The 17,729-nt window shown below is 40.9% G+C and overlaps 1 protein-coding gene across 1 annotated transcript; it reads left to right on the top strand.

Moving 5' to 3' along the window:
• The first annotated feature begins 121 nt into the window (after positions 1-121).
• On the top strand, positions 122-15,837 carry LOC119739429 (uncharacterized aarF domain-containing protein kinase 5-like). The gene is made up of 14 exons (XM_038214378.1): positions 122-233; positions 571-980; positions 1,936-2,200; positions 3,854-3,994; positions 6,330-6,443; positions 6,998-7,129; positions 8,083-8,166; positions 9,103-9,184; positions 10,850-10,928; positions 12,115-12,206; positions 12,725-12,872; positions 13,564-13,638; positions 14,280-14,378; positions 14,547-15,837. Exons 2-14 carry the CDS (start codon positions 634-636, stop codon positions 14,656-14,658), a joined length of 1,770 nt encoding a protein of 589 aa, XP_038070306.1. The 5' UTR covers positions 122-233; positions 571-633; the 3' UTR covers positions 14,659-15,837.
• Positions 15,838-17,729: the final 1,892 nt, after the last annotated feature.

Below are 17,729 nucleotides of genomic sequence, written 5' to 3'. Positions count from 1 at the left end.
GGAGACGCGCTGACAATAGACGTAGCCGTAGCTCTGGAAGCCCGTTTCGGACACGGCCTAACCTCCAACCAACATGCATGACATGACCAACTTAGTCTTAGTAACCGTTACTAAGACTAAGTTAGCAATAGCATCTTCTTCTAAGTTCTTGCCCAGCTGAGTTTCCTTACAAAGTTACATAACAACTTAGCATGATTGGGTTGAATAAATGATTCTATCCAACTCCAAGGACTGTAAGTGATTCTATCAAAACAAAGGATAATAGATCATTGATACTAGTGATTAATTTCTGTTAAATGTCTGTTAATCATTGATCTTGTCATTTGATTGGTGCAAATGGTGGAGCTCACATTAAGTCACATCACGTGACATAGGGCCTATGTTGATTCGTTATCCCATTCACGCCGGGGCTCAAAAAGTCCCATATGCCCGTGGGGCGTGGGGAATGGGAAATACTATTCAACAGTTAAAATCATTCTTGTTCAGTTGGGCAAAAGAAAGGTCCTCAGTCATTGTCAGTAATGCACCAACCAAGTTTGATTGAAGGCTGTTTTTATGTTTCGTCCGCAGTTTTAAGGAGTCCGTATAATGTAGATGGTGTCGCCGTCGTGAACTTTAACCCCACCTCAGGCCATGGCTGGCAGCAGAATACCTACAGCTCTCTGCCGATGGCATGCTAGAATACCCCATCACTACCACACAGCTACCAGGCCATATCTGACCACCCGACCATTCCTACCAAATCACTGCCCACGAAACCTTCCTTCCTCGAGGCTGGGATACCCTCAAATCAACCACTTTGGCACGTCGGCGTCACCTAGGCAAGGGGCGGTATCCGGACGATCAGAATCCAGAATTCGACTGTCGTGGCTGGTTGGACTGGGTTCGGCCTTGCTCGGTGGTCTGGTGTATTTGAACACTGATCAGGGTCAGCGTAGGAGGATAGGCCTGCTGCTGAATGGTGTTGGGAGGTTTTTGTAGTAAGCATCATTGTTATGTTCCTCACACCTGTACTCCAGTGTCAACAGCAAACCTTATTGACCTCAGCATCAGCACACAGCCACCTAAAGCAAACCTAACTCAAACCTACAGACACATTTTTGGAAATTTCCATTTGTAGTTGGTTTGTAATTTGGCGAATCCGTGAATTGGTATGCACAAGAGTTGACACGATGCACATGCACACGCGGTTGCTATTATTCGTCGATTCTGTGCATGACATCACGTAGCTGCAGTCGGCTGAATGAGAACCTAGTCTCGGACGCTGATTTGGGGTACAAATCAAACATGACTCGACAACTTTTGAATTGAAACCGAGAACCCAGAATATTGATATCTCATATTCACTGAGCTAAAACTTCATCAGATTTTGAGCACTCTTTGCTTCAAACGAAAAGAATGCACAAATGACAAATGATTTACCCTACCATTAAGTAAGCAAAATAAGAATCTTAGTTACTTGTTTTAAATTCCAGTTCCAAAAAACCAATGTGTGAAAACAGAAAAAACGTCTGTAAGGCCAAAAAAAAAAATAAGTCGGTCTCTGGTCAGCGCGCGCGTCGATTTTAAGCATGCGCGTCGATCTTTTTTTTTCTCCAAAATGTTCCGCGGTAGCTCCAACAGTGCCCTCTATTTCCGCACCTCCTCATTTTTTTTTTACCAAAGAGCACCAAGGAATGGGAAATTGCACCAAGGCAAATGATCGAAAGCACCAAGGCAAATTATGGAGGACACCAATGTACATGAGGACACCAAAAAAGCAAAATAGTACCACACCTTGTCTGTACAATCCAAGCTTGAAGAAAAAAAAAAAAAGGAAAAAAAAAAAAAAAAGCCGCGTGGCCGCGTCAATTCTGGAACTTTGGTCTGACCAGAGACCGAATATTTTTTTTTTTTGGCCTAAGATTCATTTTTTAGAACTTGTCACATTTGCAGCTCAGCATCAGTAGGGTTGACAATCTCTTTGGACTACTGGTGGTCGACACGTTGGCTGGACGAGGGGCATCCAGAGTACAGCGCCCTCTGGGCAGCCTGTCACCAACGCGCGGCCGACCGTCTGTTCTACGGCTGCATCAAGTGTGGGGGCCTGTATGTCAAGCTGGGCCAGGGCCTGGCCACATTCAATCACATCCTCCCGGCCGCGTACATAGAGACGCTTCACAAGTTGGAAGACTGCGCACTGGTGCGTCGTCCAAATGAGGTGAGTGCATGTACGTGGGATCAATCTGGTTGAGTTTTTGTCAAATAGTGTCAATGATATCCCAGGTTCTTAAAGGGAAAATACAACATTTGCAAACATCAAAAAATAAAACTACCAAATCATTTTGAAATACCTTGCTGGACTGTTAGTGAATGACAGTGTAAAGCATCCTGTAAAATCATGGCACCTGGTATACTGTCATTTTCAAGAAAAGTGGTATTTTTGTATCAATTTCCAACGCTGATCGGCCAATCAGCGTTGGAAAAAACTGGGTTTTTTTTCAAATACTGGCCCCAGTTGACCATCGCACTTGTTTGCAATCGATTACACACCTATGAACGGGTACAAGCCAGCTAGACTGGTTCCCTGACCTTACAATTCCCCAATGTATGTGAACTGCTCTGTTTCTTCTTAAATGGAGTCAGGGAACCAGACTACAGGAAAATGATTGTTTTTCTTGGTTTTTATAGCATTTTTGAACCCAAAACCTCAAAAAAGTCAGTGTAACTATATTTGCTATATATTTCCAACCCCCCAATTCCATCCATTTCTGAAAATTACAGCAAAAGCAAATGATGTATATTCCCTTTAAGAGCACTACTACGTAATTTGACTCTGCTGCTTCATGCATACTTTTCATGGTTCACATAATTAACCCTAACCTTCCCAAATCCTCCAAAATCCTCTTTGCAAAATGGAGGATTTTGCAGGGTTGAGGCTGAATGGCAAAAATGTGTGGCTGATTTTGGAGGATGCACTGTCTCAAGGTCTTGGGTTGGACCTTGTTTTGCTTATGCTCAGCCGTGCATAAATTTAGGCCTGGATTAAACTTGAAATCTTCCCAACTGCTCCAGGATGTCACTGGCCCTGCCTCAACATATTGACAGTGATTGCTGGAGAATTTTGCAGGGTTGAGGCAGTGGTCACTCCTCCAAGGACCACATTTAAGAAATAACAGATGAGGTTGCAGGATTGAGGCTGTGTGCAATTTGTACATGGAGGCAGATGGAGCATTTCGCAGGATTGAGGTTGCATCCTAGCAAAAACGCTTTAAAAAAACCAACCAATTGGATCCAACTCAACTCCCAATTGGATCCAATTCAAACTTATTGGATCCAACTCGACTCCCAATTGGATCCGACTCGACTCCCAACTAATTCCGATTCAAACCAATTGGATCCAATTCAACTCCCATTAGAATCCAATTCAACCACTTGGATCCAACTCAACCCCCAATTGGATCCAACTCAACCCCCAATTGGATCCAATTCAAACTTATTGGATCCAACTCGACACCCAATTGGATCCGACTCGACTCCCAACTAATTCCAATTCAAACCAATTGGATCCAATTCAACTCCCAATAGAATCCAATTCAACCAATTGGATCCAACTCAACCCCTAATTGGATCCAACTCATCTCACAACTGAATCGACTTCAAACCAACTAGACCCAACTCAAACCAATTCGATCCAATTGGCAATTTATGGATTAATCGGTCATTTTGGTGAGGGATACCTGGCAGTAGCAGCTGAACCCACTCGCCATAGACACGTCTGTTACTGCCGCCCATAGTCCAGTATTTTCATATGCTGCCTACATCGTGTCGTATTCCTTCTCCAATAATTGATGCATGTTTGCCTTTCTTACAGCTGAACAGGCTCTTCATGGAGGAATTTGGGACCACCCCTGACAAGCTCTTTGCCGAGTTTGAGGAGGAGCCTATTGCCGCTGCGAGTCTCGCCCAGGTGCACCGGGCAGTCACCCACGACAACCAGACGGTAGCTGTGAAGGTGAATTAGACCTTGGAAAAAATGAAGTGAATTTGTTCACAACTAATTTGCACATGGCACATTTCGTCACCGTTTTCACGAAGAGCCACATATGTCAAAAATTACCATTTTCTCGATTTTGTTTTTTTCTTCAATATTTTGCATTAAAACAATGTACTTAACCATTTTGACATGTTTCTGTAAGCAAAACGTCATTAATTTCCAAGTTACATTAATGTTGCAAGGGGCAGAAATCTCGATAAATGCATTTTGCGTTTTCACGAAGAGCCACATACATTTTGGCCCTTTGAAGGCGTAGAAAACCCATCGCATGGAAATACATAAAAGTAGGTCAAATGAGATTTCCATTTTCACGAAGAGCCACATATCTTTGTTACATTTTCAGCTGCGCGCACGTACTCACACGCACCTATGGAAATACACGTTGAACAGAAAGGGCCAATATGTCGGAAACCTGAATTTGCATTTTCACGAAGAGCCACATATCTTTACTAATTAATTTTCACTAATTAACTGCTGTATTAAGTCTTATTACCGGGCTCATGTAAAAATTCAGCTCTCGTAGAATCGTGTGATGGTTTCCTTGCTGAACAAAGTTGCTGCAAAGTAGTATTTCTTGCAGTTTTAAAATATGAGAAACTTCTTTTGCGATTATCTTGAAAACACTTTTCTTCAAAATCAACATAATATATATAGTATGTGGCTGTTCGTGAAAACGGTGACGATTTATTGTTGTGCACGTTAAGTCTGAAATAGTTGTGAGTGCTGAATGTCCTTAGTTAGATTTGTGGTTTGTTCCCCCCCCCCCCCCCAAAGTAGCTGGTGCCTGGCAAGTGTGTCAACCTGTAGACGTTGCTATCAACCGGATGAATCAAACCAGCCTAGGGAACTTTGGCACCCGGACCCCCCACAAAATCTTGGCATACCTCATGCATGCTAAATTCAATTTGAAGGTAAAATATAACATTTGCTTTTGCTGTAATTTTCAGAAATAGGTGGATATGGGGATAAGTATTCTGTAACAAATATTGTTACACTGACATGTTTAAAACCAAGAAAAAAATTGCTGTCCTTGTAGTCTGGTTCCATGACCCTACTTCAGATGAACAGAGCAATTTATAGACACGAGGGAATTGTTAGGTCAGGGAACCAGACTAGCTGGCTTGTACCCCTTCACGGAAGTTTAACCAATTGCAAACAAAATGTGGACTAACTAAATTTGTTAAATTGGGGGCAGTATTGAAAAAAAGCCTGTTTTTTTCCCAACGATGGTCGACTGACCATCGTTGAAAATTGATGCAAAAATTTTACTTTTCTTGAAAACAACAGAACAGGTGCCATTATTTCACAGGATGCTTGAGACTATAATTCACTTACAGTCAAGTAAGATTTTTCATAATAATTTGGTAGTTTTGTTTTTTGATATTTGCAAATGTTGTTTATTACCTTTAAAGGGAATATACATCATTTGCTTTTGCTGTAATTTTCAGAAATGGTTGGAATTGGGGGGTTGGAAATATAAAGCAAATATAGTTACACTGACTTTTTGGAGGTTTTGGGTTCGAAAATGCTATAAAAACCAAGAAAAACGATCATTTTCCTGTAGTCTGGTTCCCTGACTCCATATAAGAAGAAACAGAGCAGTTTACATACATTGGGGAATTGTAAGGTTAGGGAACCAGTCTAGCTGGCTCGTACCCGTTCATAGGTTTGTAATCGATTGTAAACAAGTGCGATGGTCAATTGGGGCCAGTATTTGAAAAAAAAGCCAGTTGTTTCCAACGCTGATCGGCCGATCAGCGTTGGAAATTGATACAAAAATACCACTTTTCTTGAAAATGACAGTATACCAGGTGCCATAATTTTACAGGATGCTTTAGACTGTCATTTACCAACATCCTATTAAGGTATTTCGCAAAAACTTGGTAGTTTTATTTTTCGATGTTTGCAAATGTTGTATATTCCCTTTAATGAACACGCATGATGTATGCTCAGAATTTTCTCATATCTCAGTGCCAGAGTTCCCGAGAATGAATTGAATTTATTTTGTTGATTGCACCCGCTACTGCTACAGTGGTTCGACTTCACTTTGTCAGGGACCGGTGACATATTAGAACAAAAGACAAATCCAATCTTGGACAAAGACTATAGCCCTAGATGAGTATGACTATTTACCTTCACGTTGCTCTCATGAAAAGGCCAAACAGCCTCTATGAATTGCTACAAAGAGCCAACTGCGGCAAAGTTCCTGATGGATTCTCAAAAGATTTGGGAGGCCTAGGGCTCATTTCTCCACAAACAGATGCAAGGAAATTGTTGTCTTGTCTTTCATTAGGTGCAGTACATTGATCTGAGAGACCGTTACGACAGTGATATCGGGACTCTGAAGCTGCTGCTAGACCTGATTAGCTGGATGCATCCGTCCTTCAATTTCAAGTGGGTCCTTCAGGTAAGGCTGCGTCCGAATTACTTGACTACGGCTAACAGTATTAAACACACCTGGCTGTGGAAGCCGCTGCAGCCGCCTGTCCCATAGACACATGTGTAATTGTTAAGCCGTAGCCAGTAATTCAGACTTGGCTTAATTAAGACATGGTTTGGTTTAAAGGATCCATGAAGTTCATTTTTCTTAGGAACTTTTGTGCAACTTTGCAAGTGTGGAGTGCTGTGGCCTTGAGGTTAAGGACACTGATTCGTGGTCTGGGGGTAAAGCTGCGGGTTGTGGGTTCGAGTCCAGCCGGGGTCATGGTGCGTGTGCCTTGAACAAGGCACTTTGTCACTCATTGCTTCTCTCCATCCAGGAGTAAATGGGTACCTATGAGACGAACAAAAAGCATCCTCGATTTACAGCATAAACAACGTGGGGTTGTCTGTGCGTGTGTGTTCTTGTAACCCCTAAATTAACGATTTTGCCCCTTTAGAAAATAACCAAATGAATTTACCCAAAATATGCAAATCTCAGAGTTAAGGACAGGGCGTATTTTTCGTTTTGGTCTTCTTCAGGTTCTTAAAGATGACCTGAGGTGTGAGCTGGACTTTGAACACGAAGGAAGGAACGGAGAGCGTTGTCAACAAGACCTAGAGCACCTCAAGTTTGTATCGGTGCCAAGAGTTCTGTGGGAGTACACCACTAAGGTTTGTTGACCTGGAAAAAAAATGGTCAGGATAATTTTTTTGACAACTGTTTCTTACTGGCGTTTCAGAGTCGTCAAATTATTCAAAAGATGAGGATTAATTTCGCAGTTTGAAACAACTCGCCTCCGTCAATGGTATTCCAGGCTCATGAATTCCGCGTTTTGATTAAAATAAGCTGAATTTAATGGGTTTTTTCCCCTTAAAATTCATTCTGTATGCAGGTCTCTGCACTGAAAAAGTAAAAAGTTCAATGTTAAAAACAGGGAAACTGAAGGGCCATGTGATAACTTTTTCTTAGGAACACATTTTCTGCAATTAACATTTTACTCCTCGTAAATGTATGAAAACCATTTAACATCCCTTTTTGGTTAAGTTTATTGAACAAGACATATCTTGTGCAACTTTCTACTCAAGATTCTTAAATGTTCCAAAAACATCCCTTTTTGGTTAATTCTATTGAAAAGTGCACTTCTGTAAACATCTAAAATGTTTAATGCTTTTCCGGACAACTGAGGGCGCTGTGCTATGATGTTATTTCAGGGAGACACTGTTCAGTTTAGGGGTGTTCTGTTCAATTTGTGATCCCCAAATTTGCTCATATAGTTTGCTCATTGGCGTACTGCCGTGTAATACACAACAATGAATCACAAAAGAAAAGACAATATATTTCCAAATTCTGGCAACTTTTTGTGCTGAAATAAGTGTAACATAGAGGTTTCTGCCGGGAATGACGTCACAGTTTTGCTTGTGAATATGAAAATTCACGTTGGCATAAAAACCAAAAATGCCCCAAAATACCCTTCAAAATAGCAAAACGAAACTTGAGGTTTAATGGGACACAAATGTGAATTTTTAGGATAGAGTAAACAAATACATTGCATGGGCTTTTTAATTTGTAGACTTGTCTTTTTTTTTAAGTGACAACTTTGTCTGTTTTTGTTTTGTCTTTGCAGAGGGTTTTAACAGCTGAGTTTGTGCACGGTTGTAAGGTCAACGACAAGGAAGGAATAATGCAAATGGGCTTGTCGTCCGCCGATGTAAGTCTGCAGAAATTCATATTTCATATTTTTTTGGAAGAAAAGAATCTTTCATTTTGCTCACGAATACCACCACTGCATGATACTGCCCATCATGTTCGTGTAGCTCATACAAAAGCTTGCAGTTTATTTATAGGCGTACATCCCATGCATTCTTCATGCTATTTCCTTAGACAGTTAAGTGTCAACTCATGCTTACTTATTTGTTACATTTCTTCATGCTTGATTATTTTTTCATTATGATGGGGGGAGTGGGGGTTCTTCATTCTTGCGCTCGGAGAAGCTTTGAAGCCGCTCTGGGCGCAGACATTTTGAATTTATGTGCGTGTTTGTAGAACACAATCAAAATTGATGGATTGAATTAAAAAGTGTACTCTAAATGCAACGTGCAAGTAGACGGTTCAAAAAAACGTCACGGCGAAAAGCATCTGCATCGGAGGGACGCGCACACATTGCGCTGTTTGCGTAGAGCAAAATGAAACGCTCATTTGCTGATCGTGCGTTTTGGTTTTGGTTTTGGGCGTATCGGCTTCGATGACGCACCGGTATGGAATACAAACGCAGATATGCAGATAGCCGTACAAAAGCCGTACAAAATTTTGAGTTTTCCATAGGTTTGTGCACAAACATGGATGCGCCCATCAGGCATTACTTTGTACATCGAGTTAGCGCTCTATTAATTTAATTTAGCTCTATGAGGGAGGGACGCACTGCGTGTGTGCATATTGTGCACGTAAGACTTGAGCGCATGACTCATTTTTTGCTGAATGTGCAGAAACCTATAGCTTCTTCACGTGAACATCAGGTGTCGTCATCAAATTGAATGTCCCTCCCAGTGGTGTCCCTCAACTCTTGTAGCAATTTGTAATGGTTAGCAGTTCCATCAAGTCGGCCCTTGCATCACAATAAAAGAGTTTGCATCTTGAAATCACGTAGGTCAATTCAAAGCTCATCCGAGGCTTCTGTGAGCAGATATTCCATTCAGGCTTTGTGCATGGCGACCCCCACCCAGGCAACGGTACGTTAATAGTGGTAGTACAGTGGAACGTCGCTATAACGAACATCGCGGGATCCACAGAAATCGTTCGTAATAGCGATCATTGGGTATAGCAATTTTAAGCTGCCGGTGCTCAGGTTCTCATTTTTCAATAAATAGCGCCCTTCAGAACTTCACGCTGCATGCCCTGGTACTTCTAGTTACCGAAAGATGACTTTGAACACCTGTTGACTATTGAACAATGCAATTATGTACACAGATTGTGAGCTTACAACCAGTATCTACAGCAATGGGTGGCTTTCCCCTTCTATTTCTTGGGGAAATAATAACCACTTTTCGCTCTTCTGTTGACATTTTTCAACAGCAATATTCGATACATTTTGTACACAAAAATCAAGAGCCAAGGATGATGTTCGGTATAGCTGAATGTTCAGTATAGCGGTGTTCGGTATAGCGACGTTCCACTGTAGTGTGAGGATGAACAGCCGAACGAAGACACACAGTGTGCAAAAAAGCAGAAAGATTTTAATTTGGGGGTGTTTTGTTTAACTTACACCTTTAGTTACTGTACTGCCCCAAACAGCATTGCATGTTACTCCCTGTATTGCCCAAAACCTGCCCCTACACTGTATGGTTTTTACCAGACTTTAACCATTTTTATTACTGTAGCAGGTTTTACAGTACATTTTGTTTCTAGAAATATGATCGTGCAATAATGCAGCTTTGTTGGCATTCGTTAAAGTTTACCATGTTAACTTGCATGAGCACTTCCATTGTAATCATTTTGCGCATGGCATATTTTGCTCATTTTTTTTTTAACCCAAACGACCACCAAATATGCCAGTATTTTAACCGCCGTTTTTCTAATCTGTAAATGTTCATTGAAAAGCTTCAGTTGGCTTGAAATAAAATGTCATGTTTCATTTTATTTTCACGTTTATCTAGACAACACAACATTGATTGTTTATTAAAGATGTATGCCCCATGCTCTTAAAAAAATTCTCCCCACTAAATTTCAAATTGTTTGTTTTGTTTTATCATACAAAATGTCCTTTTTCCCCCCGAATTTGGGCATCTGAAACCCTAAGAAAAAAGGCATTTTTTTAGGCACAAACAAACCACCCTTCGAGAGCTGAATTATTATCCCGCCACAAGTAATTCAAATTTCGTGAAGGATTTTTTTCGTTTGATGTTTCATTCAAAAGTTAATAACTTTTATATTACTGGGAAAAAAGCAGCTCAAGAAAACCCCCAATTTGGGGGGTACAAATTCGAAATAGCAGAGGGAATTCATCTTTAATAAAAAAAAAATAAATAACAAGGAAAACGGATTTGACAATTTACACTGATTTCATGTAAACCTAAATATATTTTTTGTTTTGGAAAGGCAAATTTATGTATTATTTTTGCACTGAGCAGACTCGTGTCATTTCTGAACATCTGGAAAGTGGATCTTTCAAACATCAAACTTTTAATTTGCTGTATTCATATCTTTGGAAAATTTCATTTGTCACGACTCTGGAACACTAGTCTGAAATGGTCGTCAATAATTTTTTTGAGTGAATAAAGAAAATCAACAAGAGCGGCAACGCCATGCAGTAAGAACAATTTGTACATTGGTCTCGCTATGCACAACAATTTATTCTTTTTGATGAGATATTTTGCCCACATCTCCCCCTTCATCAGTTTTTGTTCAGAAAGGTGCTGATGGTAAAGCCAAGCTAGTTTTCCTGGACCATGGTCTCTACCAGGAACTAGAGGACAGGTATAAACAGCCAGTCTATCAATAAACCAGTGTTGTAGTTGAGTCCTCATAAGTCCATACAAGTCCTCACAAGTCCCCACAAGTCCTCAAAATATCCCACATGTCCCCACAAGCAGCCACATGTCTCCACACCCCCCCCTTCACAAGCCCACACAAACCCCACCATGAGTCCTGAGAAGTCCCCACATATCCTGAAAATACCTCACGTCCTCACAAGCTGCCACATGTCCCCGCAAGCCCTTACAAGTCCCCTTCAATCCTCAGAATACCCACGTCCCCACAAGCAGCCACATGTCCCCATTCCCCCCTCTTTCACAAGCCCACACAAGCCCCACCATGAGTCCTGAGAAGTCCTCACAGATCCTGAAAATACCTCACGTCCCCACAAGCTGCCACATGTCCCCGCAAGCCCTTACATGTCCCCTTAAATCCTCAGAATACCCCACAAATCCAAACAAGCAGCCACAAGCCCCCACAAGTCCTCACAAGGCCACACAAACCCCCCTTTCACTCCATCAAGTCCCCACAAGTCCTCAAAAGTGCCCACAAGTCCTCACAAGGCCACACACAAGCTCCGCCCCACCCCATCAAGACCCCACAAGTCCTCAAAAGTGCCCACAAGTCCTCACAAGGCCTCACACAAGCTCTGCCCCCACCCCCTCACGTCCCCACAAGTCCTGAAAAGTGCCCACAAGTCCCAACAAGTACCCAAACGTCCTCACAAGAACCCACAAGTCTTAACAAGTCCTCTCAAGTTTATCACAAGTCCTATCAAGTCTTCACAAGTCCACACAATCCTCACAAGGCATTCTTTTGTTGACAGCATGAAGATTCTTTTGCTGGGAATTCTTTTGTTGTTCATCTACTAATTAAATGGACTTGAGATTTTCTTGTGACCGGACATCCGATGGACTCGATCACAACACTACAGTAAACGTGTTGCTGTTGGAGACTACTTCAAATTTGCACAATGAAATTTCAGCTGAGGGTTCATAAATCTTTACATGAGGAAGTGTATTAAAATGCATGGAGTCAGTTATATGAAGTTCACAGTAATTCACAGATTCCTAAAAGACACTACAAACAAGAACAATTGAGTGTGCCATCCAAAGTGCTAAATCAATCACTCTTCTAAAGAAAGATCTAAATTTTTAAACACTGGCCATTTTTTTTTTTTCGTAAACAGTCATAGAGTGGCATTGTGTGAGTTTTGGAGATGCCTGATTGGCCAGGATGAGCACGGAATGGCAGTCAGCGCTGCTAAACTGGGAGTTCAAGGTAGGGTATAATGTACATGTCTCTCGTAAAATGATGCCGTAACCGATGCCTTGACACAAGGAGATAAAAACACATACTTGCTCGGTAGTTAACGGGGACTACACACAAGTTGCCCCTAGGTACGAGGACCGAAGACACTGTGGGGACAGCAGAAAGTTCGGTGACGGCTCGCCCATGAATTTTCACATAATGGCTTTTACATGCAAGCAGATACTACAGACCAGTTCATTAAAGGGACACTAGGTCCTGGAACAGCCCAATTGGGCTACAAAATGCGCTTTGAACTAGATGATGTTAATCGGAAAGAACATTTAAAAGTAGGATATAAACATCCACACAACTATCCTTTCAAAACTGGGCGTTTTTGTGTTATGCCTGTATTATGCGTGCAGAGTCCCCCCCCCCCCCCCCCACAAGATGTGGAGCTGGTGACAGTGCTGCCTACACGCAACTGAAAAATTGCTTTAGGCCGGACCCTTTCAATATTGACTTAATTCCTACTTTTCCTCCTCTGACAGATATCAAAACCTTTGCCGAGATAATGACGCAGCGGCCGTACAAGCTGAGCTCCAGGTTGACTGAGCAAGAATACATGGCCAGCCAGGACTTTGATCAAATCATGACGGTGCTGAGACAAATGCCTCACTCATTGCTGCTTGTTATCAGGTGAGGCTGACAGAAAACTAGGGCCACTGATGGTGCTGTTCTTGACCTCGAATTCCGCTTGATACTTTTGTCTGTTCTTGTCTGTAAAGTCATTGCATTCAGAATTGCAGTAGCGGATCTGGGGGGGGGGGGTGGATTGGGGGTGCAACACCCCTCCCTTCCCCCCTCCCCCACGTTTAGCCGCTGAACAATCTTTTACTAGTTTGATTGGGCCAAACATTTTATAAAGTGAGTGCTTAAATTTCTAAATTCATTCTCAAAATGTCTTAGAAAGCAAAAGAAAGCATCCTAGAATTCAAAAGTTTTTTGGGGGCATGCCCCCATACGCACCCCCACCTTGATATCGAACCCCCTTTATTTCGAACCCCCCCCCTCGTTTTCTGAAAGCTATCCACCCCTGAATTGTTTATCTTAACTACATGTCAACATTTTTCCACCAAGACTCCAAGATGAAGGTCTCCGAAACTTATTTCTTCAAAGAGATTGTTTTCATGAATAATTTTCTTTTGCTGTTTTGCCCTGCTTGTTTTGAAATAAATTTTATGTGATGCCTTTTTTCTCTCTCCTGGCACATTGTTATAAAACCGGAAACGTTGTATCACCGTGGCACGCGCTATGTGCTACGAGTTTTGGATAAACATCCTTTTTCTTGCCAAAAGATAATAATTTTTTTTCCCGTTATGATCTGCAGGAACTTAAACACCATCCGCGCAATAAACGTCGAGCTGGGAATGTCTGTGGATAGATACACAGTGATGGCTAGATGGTAAGTATGATGGCCAGTGGTGTCTGTGATCATGGGCCGGCGTGTCTGTCGCCGTGCACCGTGTCTGTCGCCCTGTAGACCATGGTCCACAGAGTCTGTCGCCCACTGTTGACTATGGTGCCCATGATGTTTGTCACCCTCGCTTGACCATGGTCCATGGTGTTTGTCGCTCTCTGTGGAAACTTTCATATGAACTAAGTGGGCCTACAGTAGATTACGCTATGTGACACATATGCACTCATAAAATTGCAAGTGTGCCGACACCAGCACTGGGTCACATTAATTCGAAACAATTTCAAAAAAAAGATCAACATTTTATAACATTGACTATTCTGAATATATCGGTGCAATGGCAACCAAGTTCAACTGTCTGTAACATGTCTTTTTCATTTCTGAGGGCTAGCTGTTTTACTTGCATAGAGTTATCCAGTTAAAATAGCATAAAAAAGTGAACAAATGCTGCAGTCAGTTTCAACCAGGTTGTAGATTAAATATTGTCCATTTAAGACTGTGTTTAGCCAACAAAATATCTGCTGCCCTCCCATGGGCAATTTTAAAGAGTCAGGGAATTATGTCACTTATATTGTCAAATCCCATTGATGTGTATCGTGAATTGTGTTTGGCTTATACTCTTCTTGTAGTGCTGCTGGACAGTCATCGCTGAGCCTATCGCAACAGCAGAGCATTGTGGGAAAGGTCATAGGTTACTATCGCCGGGGTATGTTGGAACTGAGACTTTGGTAAGTGAATAAAACTGAGATATTCATCAGATGGGAAATTTTTTTGGGGGGGGGGAGGGTGATGTAACAAAACTGAGATAATTGGATACAAAATATATTTAATTGGCTTTTGACTAGGCCCCAAAAACCTTCAAGTCTTATTTCGATTATCTTTAATTCTCTGAACAGCGGGACATACATCAGCAACTTGGTGACCATTTACATCTCGCACATCCTCCGCCTCCTGGGCTGGATGTCCAAGGAGGCCGAAGAGCAGCTGACCATCGCCCTTCGGTCTTGAAGACAAGACACTGCAACTAAGTGTATTAGGTGCGTGCACAGGAACAGTTGTTGGGCGGTGTAAACCTCGCTGTTCACCCAATTTTCGATTGGCGTATCAGAGAACTAAATTCGTGTAGTGTTTGGAACATCTGAGGGTGATCCAACATTTTTGACAATGTGTTCAAATGTCCCTTCCAGTGGTCTCTCCCAACTCTCCTTTTGTAACCGTTGAGGGGGTACTTGTGTGTACATAGTTCATACCAGCAGAACATTAGCATTGCCTCTAAGATGGCCGCTTTGCACAAGGTCAATAAGGGTAAGTCTACAACAGAAAATGGTACTGTAGAGCTTTCATAACATACAACCACAGACATCTTTCAAATGAGAACAATAATGCTCAACAAACAGACTTGCCAGTGCCAAATAAAATGGTCCTTTTCAATTTTTCAAGTACTTTCAAATGCTGCATTTTGCATACTTGGTATGGACAATAGTTTAGTACATGTATGTACGTAATAATTGAAGACATAGCAGCTGACGGTGGTCCATTGTCAGAAATATCCGAGTACTCATCTGTAATCTCAGTACCTAAACTTTTATTTTTTAGCAGATTTTTTTCAAGGCTTGCAACAGTTTCTTTTTCTTTTTATTAATTTGATCATTTTTAATCTAAATGTAGATTTAAGTAAAGGAAACGTATCTTTATCAGTCAGGGGTCAGTTTATTTTCCGCCAAAGTTTACTCATTTTACTTATTTTTGCAGTTGTGGGTGTGTATAAACTTGTAATTTTGATCGTAATTTTTGCAAACTGAAGTATTTCAGTATTTGACTTTATATTTGGTGATTTTTAAAAAATTTTCCAGCCAGAACTGAATTGAATTGAATTGGGATATCGGTTTTATAGTTTTAAAATGAAAGTTTTGCAAATAATTATTGTGTGGCTGCCTTTCAATATTTATTGTATTATTCATGCAACTGGTTGCTCTTTTAAAACCAACAACGATTATTGCTTGTATAATAATGCTGCAACATTTTTATAATGAATACTCAAGTACTAAATGCTAAATGCTTTTCTTGTTATTCAAAGCGTCTGTTATGCCTGCCTGGGCACGAAAATAATTGTATTGTTTTAAGAAACAAGGTAATTTGTTATTGATTTGAAAACAAATCAGAGTAAAGGAGGTGAAAAAAAGGAAATGGTGGACTTCTTATTATTTCATTCTTTTTCAGGATCTACATGTTACCCCATACAAATATTGTTGATTTCGCATCTAGCACCTTGCTAGAGCAAAAGTTTTACCTGAAATTTCACAGTGAAATTTCATGAGGCGGCTCTGAACATCGTCGTTCATAAATCGTGAGTTTATCTACCCGTTACAAAGTTAGCAGAGAAATGTATTTTGGCGTGATTTTCCAATGTTATTTCGAAGTGCATATAAAAATGCGCCAAAAAATATGAAAATAATTTTTCGACAAACCTCTAGTTGGGTACGTGGGTAGAGGTAACAATGGTCTGTCAGATTTGTTTCAACTTCTTAAATGTTAACGCAGGATTTTTCGAGATTTATTTCGGTGCGCCAAGTTAGGGAACACTCGGCCGATTGTGCCCAATCACCGGACGCCACCGTTTCTGAACGCCACCGTATTCGGACGCCACCGTATTCGTGTAAAACTTTAAAGTACCAGTATTTAACTGAATGAATTTGAAGTTTGTTTGTCAACAAAGAAGTTTGGCAACACTGCATGAGGAAAGTGGGGGTTGTGGAAGTGCGCCACGTTTATAGGGAACACCAATATACCCTGAAGTGCCGTGTGATAAATTAAGGGAGGAAACGGGGAATAAAAAGTAAGGAATCAAAATCGACCCCCAAACTTTCTACAATTTAAATCACACTGTCCACAACGGACCCCGTTAACATGCCCTACTGCTACGAAATAAATTCTTGTGAGTGGACGGTGGGGTGACGAAAAATGGATTCCGTCAAGCAGAAAATTACTGTTGTCTTGTTGCACTGAGGAACAATTATCAATAATGCGTTACACGTATCCCTGTGTATATACATGGTGAGTCAAAAGAAACTAAACTCAAATGTTGGGACCATTGTTTTAGCTAAGTTCTGCATGTAGCATTTTTAAAATCTAACATGTGAAAGCCCAATTCATCAGCTTTCTTTTAGTACAAAAATCATTCAAATCACTCATGTAGTTTTTAAGTTACGAAATTTTAAGCACTACTACCGTTTTAAGGTTCTGTCCACGGATCGCAAAAAAGGTTCAGTGTTCTTTCAGAGAAAACGAAAACAAATCACATAGGAATGTGTGTGAATTGTGGACAGAACCTTAAAACGGTGGTTGTGTTTAAAATTCCGTAACTTAAAAAGTACATAAATGATTTGAATGATTCTTGTACTAAAAGAAAGCTCATGAATTGGGCTTTCATATGCTAGATTTTGAAATTGCTACATGCAGAACTTCAATAAAACTATAATCCCGTTATTTGGGTTTCGTTTTTTTTTACTCACCCTGTATATGTCTTGGGTGTACATGCTTTTGTGCTTTATCCACTGTACTTCCGATTTACAATTTCATGGTTGTCTAACTTTGTACGAAATGGGTTCGGCTTTATGCTTTGTTCCCCTGTACTTCTATTTTAATTATGTGCCAGGAACAGCTCACAGCTCTGTTGGGCTGTGGCGCACTCAACAGAATTACCATAAATGTCATTAAGTGTTACTTAATTTATTTATCAATTTTAATTGCCGAAATTCTCGCCGATGCGTTGCCTCGCCGGCTGCCGAGTAAACAGACTTATGATGATGGCAAACATTGCATCATCTTCACCACGCATTTCGTTCATGGAATGTCTTTTTTGCTACCCTTTCTTGGAATCAATTTGCCCGTTCAATTACGGCCAGTCAACCGGAAGGCAAGACATTTCTTGATTCAAGCTGTTCTCCCCGTGCTCTTGAACAAATTTGATGTTATTTCTCTTGACGGATTTTAAATATGTATTTGTTGAAACAAGAAAACAAACTTTTGTTTTATATTTTTTGCCATTTTTCTTCAGCCTCTTTAACAAATGTTTAAAT

This window comes from Patiria miniata, unplaced genomic scaffold (assembly GCF_015706575.1).
Source record: "Patiria miniata isolate m_02_andy unplaced genomic scaffold, ASM1570657v1 HiC_scaffold_30, whole genome shotgun sequence".
Taxonomy (NCBI): domain Eukaryota; kingdom Metazoa; phylum Echinodermata; class Asteroidea; order Valvatida; family Asterinidae; genus Patiria; species Patiria miniata.
The sequence above is the reverse complement of the archived record's forward strand: the minus strand, read 5'-3'. Positions and strand labels throughout refer to the sequence as shown.